The following is a 23,684-nucleotide window of genomic DNA, read 5'->3' as shown; positions in this document are numbered from 1 at the left end:
TTTACATTAAGAAGGTTGAGTGGAATGACTATAATAAATAATCTCACCCATGCACGATGGCCATATTTGACTTTTTAGCTAACATAAACCGTAATTTTTAAAAAATAAATTCTAGATGTGTCGCCTGTTTTTAACTAGAATTATAATTATAAAATTAAATTTAAAAAGGTCTATCGAGCACTTAGATTAAATTTGTTAGATTACGACAGAGCATAATAAGGCTATCTGCCTGAAGGGAGTGGTGTCATCTTGGAGAGCTAAGGGAAACTGGGCCATATTTCCGTCACGTAAAGCGAGAAACACGAAAACACCCTCGTAGCCAACCTCTTCGCCGGAACTGGAACCCAAATCGAACTACCAGTGTTCAGGGTTTCTTATCCGTTCGGTCGTTGGTGGATGCTCTAAGCTTAAAATGGATAAACAAGTTTCTTATTTCAAAACAATGAATGCGAATTTAGCCAACATCACGCAATTAGTAACATATAAATTAATTCACTAAGTGACAGAAACTTTTGACTATACTGATTCTACTAAATTTACCCATTCACTTGCACCGGTCAGTTTCTTAAACTGTTACTCAAAAGCTACGTTAGGTTTTGGAAAGTTCATGAAATAATTTAAAGTTAAAATAATAAATCGCATATTGTTTTCGAAATTAAAAACATCAAATTTCTTATTTTTAGTTGCACTTCAGCTCATTATTATTTTCTTCAAACTTGCTGTAGCTAAAATTTCGGCAGCGTAAAATGTACAGATACAGTATTAGGATGAACTTAATGGAACGTGACAAGATTTTAGAATTCCGTTAATACTTCTTACGCTTAATTAGCCTTTTTACTTTTTCCCAAGGCTTTATAAAATTTATTTATTTTCCTCTACAGTTACATATTTATATAATACTATGTTATCATTAAGCAGGGAGAATATATTAATTCCACACACACTAAAGGAAAAGATTTCAGCTAGCTTTTCATATGCTTTGTAATTGAGAGAAAAAGAACAAATTTTATTATAGGTTGCTATATAGGTTTATGTGTCATTAACATCTCACGTTGATAAACCTGAGATGCTAATTAGACATAAAAATTAAATTCTGGACACAGAAATAGATGCTTCGTTATTCATTAATTAAACTGTAAACATAACTTCCAGATTCATAAATCTGGAAGGAAAATTCTTTGTTGACATCAAAGATGGCTTTTCTGTACAATATCATGCAAATAATATTATATCTCCCACTTTCCTAGCGTACCTTCGTGGTGTAGTGGTTCTGCACACTGGGCCGGTATTTCAGAGGTCCGTGGTTCGATTCCCGGCGAAGGCGGTTGCTCATTTTTCATTTCTCTGGCCTCAAAATTACCTAATGTCTCTACAACATTACTCAGAAAGAAAAAAATGCTGCTGCCTCTTAATTTAGATTTCAGATATCAAATAAAATATATGTAAATAAAACGTAATTTCAAGTGGACACAGCGATATTTAAATAATTCCTAGACAGAGAGAGTTTGAGAAGAATAAATACGTTATGCATATTTTGTAAAAATCTTCTAAATAAAAAGATAAATAAACATCGAGGAAAAGCATTAGCTCACAGTGGAAGAGAATGAAATCTTTTGAGAGCGAAATCAACTTTTTAAGCCGCTTTCTTATGTAACTGCAAACACGTCTTGGGTTCATTAACTTCCAACAAATGATTTTTAAAGTTTTTTTAGCTTCTCTGTCTCCGGTGTTTGATGAAAAATATGCAAAGTCAACTCATCGACCCTTTAACGGAACAATAAAAAATCAATTAAAGCTAGTTTTAAAGCTTTTCTCATTATTCTTCCTGCGCCTCTCTAAATTGATTATTCATGAGTTTTACGTGTTATGCAAATCCTAGCTTGGTGTAGCCAATGCAATGGCTGCTGCTAATATCTAATGTATATCTAATCAATCCAACTGGTTATTTGGCCTGCATACCCCCCCCCCCTGCGACAGGAACATCAGGCAAGGGGTGAGGAAACCCGTTAAACGAATTTTTTCCCCTTTCAGTAAAGCTTAATGTTGCTAAATTTAAAATCTGAACGGCAGTCATTGTCTCTTTTTTCATTTTATGCACCCTGCATTTAAGCTGAGTATAACTTTATTCTGATACATTAAGAGTCAACAAGATCAGAAAGTTTTACAAAAAGTTCCTAGTCGAATTAATTTGTTAGAAAATAAAATCTAACCGAAATATGAGTGCATTTACTTCCGATACTATATATTCACCTATTCAGTTTAAGATAAGTGAATGTATACGCACATATTTTGCGCTTAGAAATGCACATATTTTGCGCTTAGAAATGCGCATATTTTGCGCTTAGGCACTCATATAATATTTTTACAAATTTAATTCGAATTCTCTCTCTCTCTCTCTTGGTAAAATGTGATAAATATACTAATTAAAATAATAAGTAAATAATAATATAAAGTATTATTATTTAATTAGTATATTTATCACCTTTTATTAGTTTATAAGAATTAAAATAATAATATAAAGTAAAATTAATTGTTACTGATTCCTTGAAAAAAAGGCTGACTTTTCAAAGGGAATTAGTCTCTTTAAAATCGTCAATACTTAGGAAAAATTAGCACGTTTCATCACTTTCGTAAATTTGAAAGAAATCTAATTCAAAATATCAAGAAATATGCTATAAAATACCAATTTTTTTAATTCAATCAATTATTAGATACACGAAAGAAATTCTCCGACGCGATCTGACAAAAAAAGAAACTTAACAAAAAACCCGATTGCCGAGTAGATGTAACAATTGCTAAACATAAGTCAGTAAAACATCTATGCCAAAATATATAAAAATGGCAAATTAAAGCTTACTGAAAGGCATTAAAATATTTACAAATATTACGAATTTACCTGACCGTAATGCAGGCTCACTAGCGGCCAAGCGGCAAAACTGTTGAACACTTGTAGTTCGACCAGATTTCAAATCCTCGCAAACCGGCTGGCTGCATGAGATTTTTAGTAGTTTTTCTCGTGTGTAACATGAATACGAGCTAGTTCCCTTTACAAAATCCTCCCCGAAGGCATCCGTTCCCTTAGGTAAATATGCTTTGCCAGAATTCAGTCCAACCAAAACTTTCACGACACACCGTTTAGAAATTGATAGTTATGTAATCTTGTGTTGCAACAAGATCTAAATCATGTACGTCTGTAAAATAATTTTTGTATACGTATAAGTGAATAATTCCATAAACAGCTATGCAAAAGATCGTATCAAATTTTCACTAGTGAAATTATCTGAGCTAGCTGTTTGTTGCAAGTGAGAATGAACACTGTGAATAAAAAATCCATAAGATGTTATTATCCTCAGTTCTGAAGCAGTTAGGATTCTTTCAATTTCTTTATATATTAGCACTAGTTGAAATAAAACCGATAAAGTAAGGAGTAATCAAAAGTTTAATTAGCAGTATTTAAATAGAAAAGATAACGCTCATCAACATTTTGCAAGTCTATTCTAGAGTACGTGAAAGCCTTAAACAAGGTAAGTATGATTAATTATGCCTTTAACAAAAACTGAATTTTTACATGTATAGGCTTAGTATATCTTGCGTTACAAAACTGAGATATTATTTATTGCTAACAAAATGAATTTAACATTTTATGGCTTTCCGGATCAAAGGAGAACTGCTTTAACAAAGAACTCAAATCGTATAGTAGAAAGCGATTGTTACATTGAATGTTAGCTTTGTAAAAATCGGAATGGAAAATCTTTGTAATTTTCACTTTCTCTTTGCTAAATTTTTCAATGGCTTTATGACATAAAACTTACTAGAAAAATCAGCATCGTGAAGCAAGTGAACTCGTTTCCCTTGCTTACACTCCTTCTACAAAATGAATGCACCTAGGGAAGCCTTTTGTAAACATTAGGGATAGCTGCGTTGTAAACAATTAGTTTGTCAAATGTTAAGAGAAATTGTATCGTGCTGCGTATAAAAAGGTTTATTTAATTCTCTTTCAAAGAAATGGTTTATGCTTTTCGCAAAATGAGTATGTATGAAATAGGTATGAGCACTGATAAGGCAAACCTTCCGAAAAATAAATAAATAAAATAAATGACAAATAAAAATTTTAAAAATAAAAAAGGAATTTCCAGAAAAGAAAACGTCTAGTTTTCACTATGTCAAGGAGGATGTCTAACATAACTATATGGGAAATATTTCACATCATTTAATGAAACTTGTATTAAACTACCAAATAAGTTTTTGTTCACGTAAAAAGAATTCTGTTAGGCTAAACCACTAAATTATTTTTTCTCTCATCTGTAAAGGTTATTCATATGCTATACAAATATTTCACTAGACTATTGCATTGCTATTAAGACTTCTTCCACATTTTGAATTTAGAAATTCATGGGATTTTATTGCAGCTAATGAAATTCAAAATTCCATTTTATTTCTCAATGTATGTCACTTCTTTGCATTTAAATGTGAAACTGGGAAGCGTCTTAGAAGACTGGAAAATATTTCCAGCAACACGATGCAACGCTGAATACCCCTCCCGGGAGTTTCTCCTTGAGATGAGCTGCGTGGAGCGATTCCACCAATCCGGATCTCCGAAAAGAAAAGTTTCAGACTTGGTAAGCAAGTCATTCCAGCAATTGATAATTAACAGCCTTATCATGAGAAGAGTTATTTGATGTAGTTCTTATAACGCCAAGCTGATCTAAATGTTTCCCAGTTTGATAAAGACTTAAAAGGCCAAAAAACACTTAAAGAAATGAAATAACACAAAAGTACAAAATCTATATCAAGCAGAAAAACACACCAGATGGGTAAATCCAAAAGAACAAATAAATAAAGAAATAATTAATGAATAAAGCCTCGAAATTTTAGACCTGCAGACAAGACCCCCTCTTTTAGTATCGAATCAATATTAAAAGTGGAAATAGTAGAGGTTTTCGTTGGAGTCTCTAAGGCAAAGAATCCAGTTTCTGATTATTGAAGTTTTGCTAGTTTCTATTTTTATAGATGTCTTATTGGCTTATTATCTCTTTATTTGATAATTTCTTCCGTAGAGTTGCTAAGAATATGTAGGTCTATTGCTTGGCAAGAAATTTATTTGAATATAACCTGCGATTATTTTATTATATTATATTTTATTTTTAGGGTAGTTTTGGTCTTTAGCTGGATTATAATTGTTTTGGCTTTTACTACCGATTTTGAAAGAATTTTAGTAGAATCCTGTCTATTCGTTTCAAAGGCTTAAGAAGATTAGTTAGGATAAATATTTATCTTTTGTTAATATTATCATTAAGATCGTACGATAATAAACTTTATTTAAAATTAATTTAAAACCCTCTCAGCGTTACGGACGGAAAATTCCGTATAGAAGGGTGGCTTTCATATTCATTAACACATAAAATTTCTGCCAGCTTTAATTGTGTTCGATTTCGCATTGGATGTATATTCAAAGAAAAGGAATCAGAATACAAAATTAGAGAGTCGTTTTTTAATTATAACCAAGAAAATACAACTTATTCATGACATTTTGAAGAACTTTTGAAATTTCAAGGCTAAACTTGTAACGCTCGGAGGGTTTTAAATATGATTATTTTGAAAAATAAAAGTCAGGGTCAATACAGTCTGAAAATAACTTAATTGACAAGAATTTAAGCATTTCGTAGCCCTTTGTAAAATTTTCTAAGTTAGCCTAATAAAAAAAATGTAATAATTACTTAAATGCCCGTTTTAGAGTCTCCTTTAAGAAAGCATGTAATTTATGAACTCATATGATCATCGAACAGAGACAAACAGTTAAAATTCATAATAATTTTGGCCTTTATCATAATAATGTTAGAATTTTCTTCTCGTTCTTTTAACATAATGTTTCGTCACAAATTGTCACCCAAAACATTTCTAATACCTTTCTTTCCTTTTTGTATTTTTTAAACGCGAGGATCAATCCATTAATATTTTTTGTTTCTTTCTCATTTATTTAGAAGGCTCTCAGTTAGAAGGAAAAACAGACTTTCCTCGTAAGCGTGTATATTATATTATACTGAAAAAATAATTTAGATCGAAGTGGAAAAACAAGAGCAATGAGTAACAATAAACAGCTATGAAAAAAATAATTTATTCCAGAGGAAAATCCTTCACCACCACGAATGAAATTCAAGATTTTTTTTGACTCACTTCGCGTATATTTTACAATACGTTTTATTCTTTTTATCAGTTAGCTTTTAATGCTGTGTTTGACTTCTCGCAGTGAGTAATTACTCATTCCATTTTGAGGAAAGAGTTCTAAATGCGTTTGAGACGAGAAAAACGCAAAATGAAGCGAAAAAAGGATTTCCATTGGAAAATAGAAAGTAAAGAACTGTTTTTAAAGATATCACATGATCGCCAGTATCCCTTATTATACGTAATTAGCATCTGAACTCTTTCTTTCGTCAGGTATTCTTCATTGCCTTATTAGCATTTGGTTTCCCTACTATTTTAATCCCTAGGATTAACTGGAGAACTAAAAACTGCTCAAATGCACTTTCATAAAAACCCTGCAGACAAAAGTGGAATAAAAATTAAAGATTAATTACAACAAATGTACAAGCAGAGACCAAGTTGTTAATGCGTATAAAACAAGTATTTTTCTAGAGAGAATAGGAATTCGAAGCTAGCAGTTTGCGTGAAAGGGAACGAGGTGTCAGATAAGTTAATTAAAAAAGTCCAAAAATTGTTGCTACTTTTGCCGTCCTCTTAAGTATTTTTCTTGCATTGTTGGAATATTTATGCGGTAATTAGCCAACATTTGTTTCCATGCGTCCTTAACTAAAGTGGGCTTTGTACTAAATATGTAAATTCGGCTTTCTCAGGGCGCTTTAGTAATTAAGCTCGGAATGGAATAAAACAAAAACAAAACAAAAAAACAGACAATGATTAAAAAATTAGAAAACAAATGTTAGAGAAAGTCATAAGATTTCTTAAAAACTCACACATCTACAACTTTTGAGGAACAAAAGAGTTATAAGAGCTTTAACTTTTTGCGCTTTCTATTTTTTATTTATTTATTTATTTTTTAGGGTACCACCACCACTAAAAGCTCTCCAATCAGATTTTTGCGTAAATGTTCTACTTATAACATACCGTCCTGGAACGCAAATGAAAGCTCAAAATGTATGTTATTTCGTTATTGCATGTTTTTAGGTCAGTCAGAAAACTAATTCGCGTCCTTTTAAGTAATGCTAGTCTTGAAGTTAAATACGATTTAACCCCTCGAGTGTAACGGCTTTTAGATCTGCTCATGATGTTTTGCATTTGCCTACAATTTATTAGCTTGTTTTGTATAACACTTTGAGTAATTTTTTTATCTTCATAATGTGCAGATTATAAAAATGACTTCGGGTGGTTAAAGAAATTAAGAACAAGAAATTTTACAGATCTAGATAATAAATATAAAGTGGAGAAGAGCCTCATGGGGAAGTGGGTACACAGCGCGGTGCTATTTGGAGGATTAAAAGGTTTCACAGTTATACTCTTTAACTGCGGCTTTGAAATATTTTTTATTTTTCTTTTCGCAATGAAATACGGCTCTGTCATAAATTTCTTCGATTAATATAAAGCTTTTTTTCGTCTTCATAAATGTTTGTTGCACTGAGAAAATTTTTTGTTAACTCATAATGGTAACGATAAAATACAGTTAAATAGGCGAACAAAAACAAGTATAATAAAAACAAGTAAAACAAGTATAATAAAAACGTATCGTGGACGAAAGCGAAGAAAGCGAAGCGAAGAAGACAGCGCAAGGCGAAAGCGTCGGCGTGCAAAACATTGTAAAAGAAAAGAAAGCAAGGAGAAAACATCATACTTCTAAAATATTGTGGTATAAAACATCGTCATCAAAAATAACGCGTTTAAAAACATCGTCTTAGATAATATCTTAGTAAAATATAAAGCACTTACAAATCATTGTATGACAATAACATCGTCGACATAGGACGTATTTGCCAGGCTTTAAATGTTGTCAATATATAATAGTAATACGATTTGCGAAAAATGAGGAATGAGAGGAATTGAGGGTTTTGGTTTGGTTTGGTTTATGTGATTGTTGCAAAGGCTCGAGGGCTATCTGCCTAAGGAGAGAGATGTCTTCGTGGAGGACTTTCTAAGGGGAACTGGCTTGTATACACTTTACACATGAGGAAAACTACGAAAACTCCCATGCAGTGAGCCTTTTCACGGGATTCGAACCTCAGACCGAACTAACAGTGTGCAGCGACTTTATCGCTTGGCCGCTGGTGGGCGAGCAATCAAAGGGAATGAGAATAATGTCTGCCTCTTTACTTCGTATTTTTGGATTAATTAATAAGTTTTTGCTAAAAAGGCGGAAAGAAAACTTGCGCATTCAAAACTGAAAATGAATAGAAAATTTATGCTATGCATAGCATTTAATAAAATTTTAAACTTACGTACTTAACTTTTAAAGGGCATTATTTAACTTATCTCTTTCATGAAGTCGTGTTGACGGTTTTTCATGAAAAACACAATCTAAGAAGCATTAGAGAAAGGAAGATGAGTAACTACATGAGGTTGCTATATTAAAATTGTTTAATTAATTTTTAAATTGTAAAGTTATTTTCTTTCACTTACAGTAAATTTCCTTTTTGCTTTTTTGCCAGAAATTTGTTAATTAATCCAAGCATATGAAATGCAGAGGCAAACACATTCCTCATTCCTTTTTGCGTTCATAAATCATTATGCGGCTATATATTAACAATTTATAAAGACTGGGCTGTACATGCTTTCGATGTTATCGTTATTTTATTATTTGTAGGTGTTTATATATATATTTTTACATATTATCTCTGATGAAGTTTTAAAACTGAGATATTTCTGAGAAGCTTTATTTTCGACGAGGATGTTTTATACGCCAATATTTTAGAACTGCGATGTTTTCTTTTTGCTTTCTTTTCCCTCATAATGTTTTGTACCCCTACGTTTTCGCCTTGCGTTGTTTTCTCCATGATGTTTTCGTTAGCTATATTTTTGCTGCGATGTGTTTTGCGGACGCCGTAAAATACACATTTCTAATAATAAAGAATGTGCTTAAAATCAATGCCAAAGCTTTTTTTCCTTTATAGGAACACTCAGTTATGTTTAAACTAAACGTATTTTAACAAGTGTTTTTATCAAACTGACTTTCCAAATTCTTGATTTGTACCTAGAAAGTACTGTAGCATCGCAAAGAAAGTGGCACAGGAGACCGACGAAGGATACATGCAGATCTTCATGTTCTAGGAAATGCATTTTATGAAGGCTCCCAACTTCTCAGTTTCAATTTCAAATAATTTTTAACAAATATCTTGAGTAGACATTTACGATTTGATTATTACTTTATTTTTTTAAAGCTTACAACAAAAACTGTAAAGCACAATGTTGAAATTTACCTTTAGGTATCATTTTATTTTAAAATACAATACACGTGTTTTTGCCTCCTCGAAATCATCATGAACGTAAATGTTTCTAACACAGTTATGATATATTAATAAATTATACTTTGTTCATGTTTCAAATACTCATTTTAGCTTTTGACTTTCATGGCTGTATAAAAGTCATATATCCGAGCTAAACAATACTCCTTTAGAAATTGTATAAGACGCATGCTAACCGTAAGCATATTTCACAAATGCACATTAGCGTAGCCACTGAGGGAGAGGTTTCGAAAATGAACTAATGAGCTGCTATTGCTCTTGTGACGCTAAATCTTCGTGCATGTGAGCGTATATTGTTTACGTTTTAATTTGCATTTGTTTCACAGTTATAAATATATGGCGTAATAGTAGAAAATCTCGTAGTTCTTTCGTTTTCTGAGTTTGATTAATCGCTGACATTTCACTCTCGCGATTTTTATAACGCATTAATATTAGGATTGATTTTCACGGCATATTATGTGGATTAAGAGAATTCAAGTGTATATTTTTTAATTCAGCTGAGAATGACTGAAAGAGTTTTCATATAGACTGCAATAAAAAGTGCTGATTTCTATTTACATATGTAATTCGTGTAAATATTTTTCTCATACGCATAGTTTTATGTAAAGATTGCATTGGAGCTAATATGTTTATCACATATTTCTTTCTTCATCTTATTTACCACTTATTAAGTAATATTTCACATCGATATTTTTGCGAAGTATCCAACAGGTGTTTGTATTTATTTCAACCAGGTAGTGAAATCTTCGTAATTTCCTATAACTGATTTAACTTCGCAATGAAACGTTTCAGAAGCAATTGACGATGCTTTAATTATTTTGTACAGAAAATAGCGTGGCAGAATATTTTCAATCATCTAGCTTAAAGCACGAGAAAGGTCATGTGACATGACAGAAATATTACTGGATGCTCATTGGTCTATCCTAGAAGCCACTCCCCTGATGGCTACACTGATGTGCACTTGCGAAATATGCCAACCGTAATATCAAAATTTAACAAAATCCAGCTTTAATTTGGCCATTATTACAGTCGCAGAAATCACTGTATATCTCAAGAGATAATGATTAATAATGATTAGAATATTAATTTGCTCTCGACAAAAAGGGGTAACTGTCTCTTGAAGTACTTTGAATCTTTTCACTCGTGGCCAAACTGGGACTTTTGTGTGTTTTAAACATCAGCATTTATTTAAAACTCATTACTAATCTGCTTCTAATGAATAGAGTTCGCGTTATATTCATGAAATTGTAGATTCCTCACATATGCTATAGCATCACGGAAAGTATTGTAGCTTCAATAATGAGAGAGACACGGGAGTTCGATGCAGGATATATAGAGATCTTTATCTTCTAGGTAATGCATTTTATAAAGGCTTATTGACTGAGCTGTCATTTTAGAGGTCCAATCTTCTTGCAGTTTAAAGACTGAGATATTGATCACTGCATCTTACTCAATACACGCATTAAATATATAATACTCCTCGAGAAATACTGTATTGAACAGGGTCTTAGAAAATATAAAACGCAGTTTTAGGAAGAGTTAAAAAAATGAAAGAAAGAGATGCAAATTCAGAAGTGAAAAATAATTATTCATTATTATATCATTCTTCTATTCTTGGAGACTTATGAAGTTTATTAACATTGGTTTGCATCTGGAAAATTTTTTAATTTATTGAGTATAATATCGCAGAATTTACACAGCTTATTTTTGAGTTCAAAACAAGAGTTCTATGCTGTAAAATCTACAAAAAGAGTGATTTTTATTTAATTAACGTAGTTTTTATTCGCGTAATTAATGAAAACCTCAATAAATTGTTTAGCTATGCTTATGGTGATTAATATCACTGATTATTTGCTAAAAATAATCCTAAACACAGTCAAATCGCAATCTGACGAATTCGAATATAATGATTTTTTTAATTAATGAAGGTTTCCCGTTTTCCTTGCAAAAGGCAAGCTCAAAATCTGGATTTCAATGTTATTTTATCCAAATTTAATAAACTGTCAAATTTTTCAAGAGCGAAACCTTTGAAACAGACTTCGATTTTTAACATCGGATTTTTATTGACAATAATTTATTGCAGCAAGAGCATTTTATATGAAAGAGAATTTCATTTTTACGTAAAATCAGCTTATCCACTTTGCTGAGATCTTCACATTGAAGCAAACACATAATTTTTTCAGTTATTATTGTGTTTATTGATTCTATGCCCACTGATTGTACGCCCACTAAGTGTGTCTATCTTAGTGCCCACTGATTATACGAAAAATTTCTATTTGGCGACTTTTGTCACCGGTTCTGGGTTATTCAATAAAACAGGATTCCAATGCATATGTCTATCGATGCGATTGGATTTATCCAATGCGATTGGAAATCTTCAATCAAAGTTCTGTGAAATGAATTGATTTTAATTGCTTGTTATGCCTATTATATGTGTCGGCATTTTACATTTAACAGTATACTTATTTTGGCCTTTTCCACAATTTATGTTTTATAGGAGTGCGGCAGGAGCAAGACCTGTACGTTCGGCTAATAGACCATGTATCAAAACAGGTAGGCGAGATTAATATGTTATTCCATTAAAACTGATTTTTTTAATTTATCTGAATATTAATTTAAAGTTTTAAGGTTTTTATTAAATATTCCTGTTATTTTGCATATCTCGTGTAATTTAACACATTTCTTATGCTTACAGTTACAAAGTTCACACTAATCATTTTAAAAGAGACTTCCTAATAACCTATAATATTCACTACATATAGCACTTAATTTCAGATATAAACAATTATTAGCGTAACAGAGATACGACGCATTTCGAAACTTAGAGGAAAAGTTGCATAACAAGATGCAGATGTATGCGCACGCTTCATTTTCCTTTTTAGTTTATACCCAAAATACGCCGACTAACTTTTAGGATTAAAAATGTTCAATCGATCTGAGCCAAACTGTTTAATGATAATTAGTTGTTATGGTTACAAACATATCTCAGTTTGCTTTCCTTAAAGTATCACTAGATTATGTAATATTTTAAATGAAATTGTTTGCTTGACTCTATGCAGCAGCGAATATTTGTTGCTATATATTAAAAGACTGAATAGTGGGAATTAATTGAATATTATCGCAATCATTCCGATTTTTTTAAGTAAACGGCAAATGATGTACAAAGTCGATGGTTTGATAGAAATCCAGACAAAAAATTACAGTTATCTACAAGATAGGGAAAAATTCCTCTGAACCTACCATAATGATGACCTTTGATTTGCCTGGAGTAATTCAAATGGGATTGTTATTTGAAAGGCAGATAACCAACTCTGTTCTGAAAAGATGAAATATTGTTGAGACTGAAGTGAATTAAAGTCGTTATATCAGAAACGACTTCATTAGTTAATGATTTCTCTTGCATGACAAAGGTTTTTTCACACAATACCGTTAAGTATAAGCAGTTTATGGAAAAGAGAAGGGTAATTATTTTTAAACCTTTTATTTATTTGTCAGATTTATCAAGTGCGGACTTCTTTCTGCTTCTTAAAATGGAATCTTCCCTTAAACTTTTCCTGGGGATTGGGACAGATACGTCCTACGAGTTCGCAACATTAAATAAAAAATTTTATTTCCCTACATTAAAGATTAAAATTAAAGATTTAAAATATACTGTTTAATGGAAGCAGAAAATGGCAGATCTTATTGCCTTATTATTTCCTCTTCCTTTTTGTTTGAATATTTGATTAAACTAAGCCAATAAATAAAAAAAATCATCTCTAAGGTTAATGGTTACCATTTTGAGAGCATTTCAGAAATTCTGATAATACGAAAAGCATTCCAAAAGCTGAATCCCACGAAGACATCCAGAAGCCCTATGGATATGACAAGAAATGTATATCTTTAGAAGGAAATATAAGTAAACGTACTTGCTAGTAACATAATTTCATATTCATAGTCACACATAAATTTATCCATATATATATATATGTAAAAATCATTGCTTATAAATTGCCGTAGAAGTAAGAAGGTAAGACAGGCAGTTTACTACAATGATTGTGTATTGAATAAAAGGTTTGTTATGTCAAAACTAAAAGCATGAACTTGCACGACATGCAATTAGATGCTCTCCGAAGTGCCTGCGATAGATACGAAATTGCTTACTGCTTTTCACTCGACGCAGATTACCTTGCATGTATAATATTGAGAATTAGACAGTCGAAATGCTGATTTATTCTGAATGCTAGCGATTTGTTTCTGAAACTTTCCCTTCAAAATTCAAGTATGCTACAGCCATTCAATTTGCTGAACTTATGAATGAAGAATCTGAAAGCAAATGATGTTGCATTGCACCCTCTCTTAAGCGGGAGGTTTTCCTCTCCTCCTCAAGTTCAAGCGAAATCGACTAATGACAAAAGACTGGGGGATGTAAATTCACTTTTGCTATCATATTGATCTCATTTGATCTTCATTAATCAATCTCCTTACTGAGCTGCGTGGCGTTTATTGTATCGACGCGGAGGACTTGATTTGCATACCAATAGAAGCCTTGCATTACTCCCTTCCTTATCATACAGCAGGGCAAACTGCGCCCATAATCCCATCTTCACACACATAGAAGATTTTAAACTCTACAGGCGTCTACTTTACATATAGTAACCCTACTCCCTACTCAAACTTACGAAGTCAGAATGTTAATCTGCGGGTTAAACTTTTACATAGTATTTTAATAAAATTACAGCAAACTTAAGTTAAAAAGCTAGACAAACATTACAAGGTTTACAGAAGTATGACTTGTTTTTTTCGCTTATTAATCACAAGTGAGGTAAAAATCAAAACCATGCTTCTAAAATACTTTTGAATAATAAATTTGATAATATTCAGAACAAGCTCTTGCTTTGATTAAAATCTTAATTTCGAGGTCAATTTTAATGTTATTCTTTTCCGTCAAATAATACATTGGAGGAGAAAAGCAGAACCACTGTGGAACTCTATGCGATATTTACATTTTCATTATTAAAAATAGACTAATAATGAAAACAAAAGTGATAGATCCAAGATAAGGATACTTAGAAAGAAATTTCAAACGATTCTTATTCTATCCATCTAATGATCTTAACCTTCAGCTTGAATCGGAAGACTTATATTTAAATCCGCATAGATCAGCTATCTCTCATGTTTCTGATAGTGAACATCGGTGTAAATGAAAAACTAATATTAGACAAGTTTTAAAATAAGTCAATTTTTTATGTTCAGTACACATATTTTTTTTTTTATTTATGCACAAATTAATTGTATTATCTTTAGGTGAGATCACATATTACCATAAGAAGGCAATTTCGATTACATAAGGTCGAAAATATGATATTGCTTACCGGATTAGATCCGCTGATGCAGGATCATATACATATATATATAGAAAGAGAGAGAGAGAAAGAATGAAAGTCTTTATACATTATACCGTAAAATGAAAGGTCTATATATAAAACAGATAGAAACGAAATTTCTTCTTTCTTTGCAATCTGAGCTGTCACTTGTACAAATCTTTTGGTTGAAATTTAGCTAATAAAGTATCATCGTCTTAGATATCAGTGAATGCTGATTAGCAAGTATTGAACCAGGGGCGGATAGGACTATCAGGAATTCGTGTAATATCCTAAGGCGCCAGTGTCAATGGCGCCGTCGTATCACATGACACCGATGGCTTAAGATGAAACATTAGTTATAACTGCAAAATTCATACAGGGAAAGAAAAAAAGAGAAACTCATTGTAAGAAAAGATTTAATGACACTCTTAAAATCAAAAGATATACTAACAGTAACCCTATTAAACTTATCGTCTTATCCCTGTTGTTGTTAGCTCAGCTCAAAATCATAATCGTTGGATCTAATTTTTATTCCATTGCATAAAAGCAAGGAATTTTCATGTCCCGCCATCCAGACGATTTCATAAAACTTTGTAAAGATGACGGCAGCTTTATGCATGTCGGCGACTGTCCGCCAAGATAAAAGCTTCACGTGTGCTTGATGAAAGTTGTTTTTTGTTGTTGTTGTTGTGACTTATCTCACTTTTCTAACAGTAACACCAGAAAAAGCCAACGAAATTCCTCGCGGCAAGGAGTGCCAGACTGCGCCTGTTGTTGGCAAGAACCTTGAGACTGTACGACTTTCCTCAGCCACCCAATTTTGACGGAGAGCTACCCTGGGATCGGGTCCGAATCTCCCATTCCTCTTCCCCTACCACTGGAACGACTTTCAGCTCGCCGAATATTTAGAGTGTTTCCATGCCGCACAGACACGATGCTTTTGCAAACATACATGCCTTCTCAGAGATTCGAACCGGGACTTTCGGTATGGCAGTCAACGTCGCTAACCACTATACCGATTGGGTCGTAAGGTTGCTTTCTTCATGATTTGAGAAGAATTTCATTAAAGGTACCGGGCCTCTTGGGCACCTCAATTGCCCAAGTTTCAAGGGCAATCTTTTCTCTATATTATTTGGCTGTGTTAGTATGCTTAACGCCATCAAGCTGGCCACAATCATTAGTGACGTGAACGCCATCAAGGGTAACCACTGACCATAACTTTTTCAAGAAAAGTCTGATAGTCTAATGTTACTCTAGCAGATACTATCCACTATAAGAGCCAAACCCTACCGGAGTAGGGCCTGAGATCCAAGCAGCATTTAATGAAAGTCAAAGTTAAAAAACAGTATCTACTGAAAAACAAAATCTGAAAGTTCAGATTTTATATTACGCCCAAAGGGGCGTTTTTTCATTTACTTGGAAGAATCCGAAGAAACCATGGATGTTTGTACATGTATAGGGTCGATATGGCGTGATGGCATTCAAAATACATGGCGAGCCGAAAGTTTTCTCGGGAGTTTGGTGTTAGGAGAAGAAGTGTGAGAGACCCTTTGACCGGCCGCAGCAGAAGGTTGCTTCAGGGATGACATTAATGCTGTAAGGCTTTCTTAAGTCAGTTTTAATAATATGCATCAGCCATCCCTTGCAGAGTTTCGGGGTGTTCTCCCTCAATATTGTGGTGGAAGCTTAAGAGTTAACTAGGTTTAGCAATATCTCAATCAACCTGTGGTATTACAGAGATGCTGGCCTAACTTCTATCTGTACCTATTCCTTTACCTATTACTTACCGGCAGAACAGCCGGTATAGTGGTTGATGACGTTGACTGCTGCCCCAATAGGTCCGGCCTCGAATCGCAGAGGAGGCATGGGTGTTTGGAAGAGCGGCAAGGGTGCACTCAAAAAAAAAAAAAAAAAAAAAAAAACACGGTGGGCTGAAAACTCTCTAGAGAATTTGGATGTAAGGGAAGAGGGAATGGGAGATCCTGGAACTGCACCCCGGTAGTCCTCCCTCAAAATTGATGCAAAATCTCACAGTTAATGTAGCGAGACTATACCTGTACCACTAATGGTGAATTTCTGGTGCACCGCCCACTTATACTTGTACATGTGATTTTATGTCAGGAAATCCTTTTGTTTTGCGTAGGAATGGCCAACTTTTAAAAAAGTGCCGGTATTTTTATGCAGTTTTGCCGCGCCTATTAGAAGAATAGTTAGTAATAATTATTATTACCCTCTAGTCCCTATTCAGCTGACTGACGCATCAAAAGCGACGTAATGTTATCGGTTCAGGATTGTTGTATTGATTAAAATCAATTATAGAAATGCTTTGGACACTATTCTGACAACGTGTTTCTTTGAAATGCTCTTCAGTGTGCAATATCATGCAGTTCTGAAGCTATTAATATAATTCCCAATTTCACCAAAGTTTTTCACATAATTCTTTTACATTACGGTTTTCCCTGAATTCACGAAACCTAAAATATTTAAAATAATCATGAGCTTTATGACTGCGTTGCTATTTTGCATTTAGGTGTTTGTGGAAAATAATTGATCCCATCGAAAGCCAAGTGGATAAAAGTGTTAACAATAATAACTCTGCCAAGTAAAATACACTCCGAGTTAGTATCGTCTTAAAGCATTGTCCCACTGAGCACGTGTCCAAGGGCCCCACAAGCATAGTAGCTCCATTCTGATCTGTATATGTCTATTAACTTGCCATTAATAAAAATGTGTTCCACGAAAGATCAGCGATCTTTCAAATCGAAGCGCATTTCCTTCTCGTTGTTTTGTTACTGCTGATAAGGAGTGACTTGATTGAAGAAGATATTTAAATACAGTTTTTTGTGCTCACATTCGAACATGTGTTGGGGCATAATTTTTATTTCAGTGAAGTGCTAGAATGGAGAACCTGAAAATTCGCATTCGTCATATTATGCTCTTTTATTGTTAAAAAAAAGAAAAAAGAAACGCTGATCAGATTGCTCGTAAACTTTATGCTTTACATGGAAAGAGTGCTGTTTTTGATAACACAGTTCGATTTCGGTTTGAGCTCAGAAGTTAAAGTCTGGAAGATGATACCAGCTCTGGACGACCATCTTCTTACTCAAGGACTTATTAAAAGAAGTATCACTGAAAATCCATGTCATACAGTTCAGGAAAAATCAGACAAAACAAATGTTCCGAAAAATGCAGTATATGATCATTTGAAGAAAATTGGGTGTGCAGGTCACTGTAATGTATGGGTACCCATGCTTTAACAGAAGAATATTCTGGCTCAAATTTCGGCTCGTAATTCTTTGCTGGAAAGAAATAAAAATACTCCTTTTCTGAAATGGCTCATTATTGGAGATGAGAAGTGTACATTATACAATACGAACTTTAAAGTAAGCCAAAAGCATATCATAAGGTAAGAAACCTCCTTTGGTTATATATAGAGGAGACTGCAAATCCAAAAATAATGCTTTGGATACGGTTGGATTGCAAAGAAATTGCGTAGTGTGAATTGCTGCCACAAAATCAGATAATAAATTCAGAAAAATACTCCTCCCAAATGGCAGTTTTAAAAGCAGAAATCGAAGCAAATCTCCTAGAAGTGTAGAATCGTCGATTTGTTGTCTTCCATCTTGACAGTGTTCGGCCTTACATTCGGGCGAATGCCGGAAAAAAAAATGTTGACTGAGGCTCGGAGGATTTGTGTCAACCACCATATTCACCAGAACTTGCTCTCTCAGAATTTCCTCTCTTCATGTCACTTCAAAATTATCTTAAATGTGTGGAGTTTACTTCTTTGAATATTGTCAAACAGCATATCGATAACTTCTTTATGAATAAACCTGATAATTTTTAAAAAAGAAATTATGAAGCTGTCAAAGAAATGATAAAAATTCTGTTTCAATGAAATTTTGTTAGGTTTTGGTACTGTTTTATTTGCATTTATCATGAAAAAGAAGAAGAGCATTTCGAATGAAATGTAAAACAGAAATTATATTTCTCGTTTTTTAGACTGCAAATTATTCTCTACAAACTCGAAAATATTCTCGGCAATTGTAGCAAAAAAGCTGTGCAATTATTGCATATTTTTGACGAGAAACATTTCCTAGATTTAAGTTTTATATTTCTGCTACAGAGTGTACTTACCCAGTATTAACATACACTGTACCCAAATACAGACTACTGTTATAGGAAAAGAGTAGAAACGACAACGAAGTGTGTGTCTTAGTAGATATGATGGATCAGGAGAAAAGGTACTTCTCTGTACAAAACTGAAAGGTTCAAGGTAAAAACTTTCCTTCCTATTCTAGTCGCCCCAATCTTTGACTTGAAAAAATGGGTGGAAGTTTATCTAGTTTTCTTCTTCACTAAATTTAAAACTACAGTGGTGGCCAAAATTGTGGACACTTTTGGAACTTTTTATGTTTTTGAACTTTGTATGCTTATAGAAAATGTTACGTTTCGCAAAATGCAAACTTTTATATATCATTTTAAAGAGAATTTATTACTGAATTCAATACAAAACACAAAATTCAATTATTTGCAATACAAAAAAGTTATATGTACTTTAATATAAATAAAAAACACAGTTATGAAGTGGTTTGTAATGTCTAGCTTTCCTGGCCAATCACTGTTCTTGTTCTGAGAACCAATCAAATGTTAGTAACTGGGGGTAGAAGCTGACATCATGTTTACACTTGAAACAATTCATTATTTTGCTTTGTTCTATAGAAGAAGGACCTGTTTCTTATACACTGCAATTACAAGTAGGAATTTTTGTAAAAAATTTTAATATTTAGTCAAGAAGTAATGACATCAAATAAAAGAGTAGATTGGACACCTAGAAAGAGATGTAATATTATTGTGTTACGAGAAAGTGGTCTTTCCTATGCTGAAATTGCAAGACAGGTGGGGGGTTCAGTGACCACAACATGAGTCCGAAAGTTTTGTTTACGATATCAGGAGACAAATTCAATAAAAACCAAGGAAGGAAAAGGCCGAAAAAGGTGCACCACATCTATTGATGACAGAAGAATAAAAAGACTATGTCAATCGGGAGAAGATTAACAGATGTTCGACTGAGAGGTAGAATTCCACGAAAAAAGCCTTATCTTAATTTTCAGCAACGAAAAAAAAAAGACTACAGTGGGCAAAGGAACACATTAATTGGACAGATGATCAGTGGTCACAAGTTATATGGAGTGATGAAACTAAGATATCGTTATTCGGTAGTGATGGGCGAAAATATGTAAGACGTAGAATAGGAGAAGAGCTACATCCTGACTGCATTCAAGCAACTGTGAAGAACCCAGTTAGTGTTATGATTTGGTCATGCATGTCAGCAAATGGTATTGGTCGCCTTCATGTCATCGATGGGATACTGAATGCCAGAAAATACATTGACACTATTCTAGAACCAAAACTTTTACCTTCCATCAGAGATCTCTTTTCCAACAATGCTTCGTTTATTTTTCAGCAGGATTCTGCTCCTTGCCACACGGCCAAAATATCGAAAGAGTGGTTTCGTACAAAAAGCATTAAATTGTTGTCATGGCCAGGAAACAGTCCTGACCTCAATCCTATCAAAAATTTGTGGCACCGTTTGAAAACTCTTGTCCGAATGAGGCGCCCATCAAATAAAAGGGAATTAATTGAGGCTATAATTGTTTCCTGGCATCATGTAATAACGAAATACGAGCTTAAAACTCTTGTCAGCTGAATGAAACGTCGATGTGAAGCTGTAATCAAAAATAAAGGGTACCCTACTAAGTACTGATAACTCACTGCAATCATCACTATCTAATATATATCGATAACTATTATCGTTTAACTTTTTTTGTACTGCAAATAATTGAATTTTTTGTTTTGTATTGAATTCGGTAATAAATTCTCTTTAAAATGATATATACAAATTTGCATTTTGTGAAACGTAACGTTTTCTATAAGCATACAAAGTTCAAAAGCATAAAAATTTCCAAAAGTGTCCACAATTTTGGCCACCACTGTATTACTTCACCACTGTATTACACACCACTGTATTGATGCTCTAAAGATACAATGTGAACACCTGGCTAGTATATATCACAAAGACCTGAATTAAGATGACCTTTTAAATGAATGCGAGCATCTTGAATATTACATAGTTTTTTACAAACATTGTAAGACTCGTTGGAATGTACATATCCAAATGATCAAAAGGTTCTAGCGTGTTCCTTGATCTATTACACCAAGATATTTTACTGTATATTTATTTACAATTTATCTATAAGCCGTATGCCACCTGGCATGTTTACAAGCGTTATGCCTCCTGGCATGTACACGGTACATATATTCTGCCACCTGGCATGTAAATTGATACATCATACTAGTTTTCTACCACCTGGCAGATACGATGCAATTATATCAATTAGCGGTAATACGCCCAACATTTTTGGCGTGACTGCTCCCTTTAAGGAAATAAATACCTTATATATTCCCTCTTTTAAAGAGCGACTGAGGTTTAGGGAAAGCAGCCGCCAAATCCTGGTGGTGAAGAATGATCATTCACCACTTTTCACCTTGGACGCCACTGTAAAGACATTAGGTTATTTTGAAGCAGGAAACATGAAAAATGTGCAATGGCTTCGCCGGGACTCAAACCTGGACCTCTCGAATACGCGCCAAGTGTGCTAACTTTACATCACAAAGGCTTGCAGAAAGGAGGGGGAAAATACCTTATATGATGTAGTGCATTTCAGCTGGGTTTCAAAAATTTACTAATTGTAACTGCAGCGAAAACAAACAAAAAATGCGAAAACATTTTATAAAATTTGGGAACATATGATAAATATGGCACTCAAAATTTTCACGGTATTATTTCCAACCTGTTAATTAAATTTTATTTCACCTCATCTTTTCTTTCATATTTTAGATTTCAATTTGTGCATTTCTACTGTCTCTTCTAATCTGCCTTAATAAGCAATAACATAAAAGTTTACATTTCTTAAGTAGTCTTTATATTACAGTAAATATAATATTCTACAGGTGAAAAATTTGTATTGAAGGCTAGAAGACTACCACTAAACATTCGTCGGATAATGGGCAAGCGTTTCGGTCATTTTACCATTCCATCGAGCAAAATGTTTCCCAAGCTGTAACACAGAAAGTCGTGGAACCTACACCTCCAAAGAGCGGATACAAACGTTCATGTGCTGTCTGCAATTCGAATGCTAATATGGCCACATATTCGACACTTTATCTTAATATATCACCAGAGAATTGATTAATTGGTTTCGAATAGCTATGAAAATAGAAGCAGTAGAAACATTGCAATGCTTTCAACACCCGATATTTCATTCATCGCAGATTTTACTAAACTTTATTTAGGTAGAGAAAAAATTACTTCGAATGTGGTAGAACATAAAGGCTGCAAATGTTTTACTGAATATAGTATAAAACACACCAAAGTCTGGGGTGGGAGGGAGTATTTTTTGAAGAATCCTGTTTATAAGGTAACAGCAAGAGTTTCTATTTTTCCTGCAAACTAAAGTTATTTGCAGTTTAAGTCTTGGCACTAGAAATCAAATGTACTTGAATTTATTGTCTGTAATATTAAAATATGTAATTTTTATTTCTGAAGAATCTCTGAAGTTTTTCTTCTGCACCTTTTTTTCTCTTATTTCTCTTATCAAACTCCTTATCGCTAGTTATTTTGCGTGATTTGGAAGCTTTAATAACTATGTATTTTCATTCCTGTAGTCTCGTGACCTGTATTTATGTCAGGCTAAATATTGATATTTAGGTTTTAGAGTTTCAACAAAATAAAAATTATTATTAAATCATATTTTATGCAGCTTCAAATGTCATACCTTATCTTACTTAAACAAAAACAAAGAAAGAACAAAAGAACTAAAACCATTTTATAAATCTTCACGCCTTAGGATCGCAGTATTTTATGAGCTGAAGTAAATATTTCATCGGAAATTTTCTTCAGTAACATATGATTTTAACAGTTATGATAGTTAATATAAAAAAAGGAATAATGGGATAAAATGAATGAAATATTTATGTTTCTGTGTAGGTCACTGCACTCAAATTTTATCGCATGTTTCGTGTTAAGAATCTCGTTTTTATTGCAACAATGAAAACCATTAACATCAATTCAAGACCAGGTCTGAGTAATTAAGAAAGGGCTTAAAGCTATTTACTTACCTATTTTATTCTGCAACTGTGCATTTATTTTAAAATTAAATGCCATAAAGATTTTTTGTTTCAATAAATCAGAGCTTAGATGATTCTCAAAGAACGTAATGATACAAAAACAAATCATCTAAAGCTTGTTTATATATATATATATATAATAAAAGTATAACCTTTTGATGTTCGCGTTTATTTCGGACTACCCAAAATTGGGGAAAAAAAGTACAAAAAGTTTATAAGTTTGATCTAATGAGACAGAATCCTTATTTCAATTAAATTAGTGATATTTAATTTTACCTTAAATATCTTCGTAAGTCTTTGTTTCGAATGTCATTAGTGCCTTGAAGTCCACCCTGTAATCATGATAGAAATTGCTAGCGTACAAAACATTCAACCTGAGAGTTAATTTTATAAATGTAGCTTTCAACCAGTACCTTAGATATAATATATAAAAAATATATACTCAGATTCCTCTTGCCCCCCCTTTTCAGCCTGCCTCCTGAAGGGGCAGGAGGCGAAGGAGAAGGGGAGGATTTCGAGTTCTAGTTGCGGTGGGTGTTTGCAAAAGCACTGTTGAGTGCAGTCAGAAGAACCAGTCAACTGTACACCGACTCTCTTTGGTGAGGCGAAAGCTCCACGAAGTCACTCTGTGGCTGCTCTTAACGATATTGAAGCGATTCACGGCATAGGGGGCCATCCATTA

The 23,684-nt window shown here is 33.3% G+C and overlaps 1 protein-coding gene across 3 annotated transcripts in view; it reads left to right on the top strand.

The window, feature by feature from the left end:
- The window catches only part of kn (EBF transcription factor knot), a 386,251-nt gene that overhangs the window by 58,871 nt on the left and 303,696 nt on the right, over positions 1-23,684 (top strand). For all 3 annotated transcript variants that reach the window (XM_085809758.1, XM_085809759.1, XM_085809757.1), the window contains exon 4: positions 11,965-12,020. In XM_085809758.1, coding sequence (XP_085665884.1) covers positions 11,965-12,020 — 56 coding nt within the window. The remainder of the gene's footprint in view (positions 1-11,964; positions 12,021-23,684) is intronic.

Source organism: Stegodyphus dumicola, chromosome X2, assembly GCF_044657685.1.
Source record: "Stegodyphus dumicola isolate Sdum_Otavi_A_Nest chromosome X2, ASM4465768v1".
Classification (NCBI taxonomy): domain Eukaryota; kingdom Metazoa; phylum Arthropoda; class Arachnida; order Araneae; family Eresidae; genus Stegodyphus; species Stegodyphus dumicola.
This window is presented reverse-complemented; position numbering and strand designations above follow the sequence as displayed.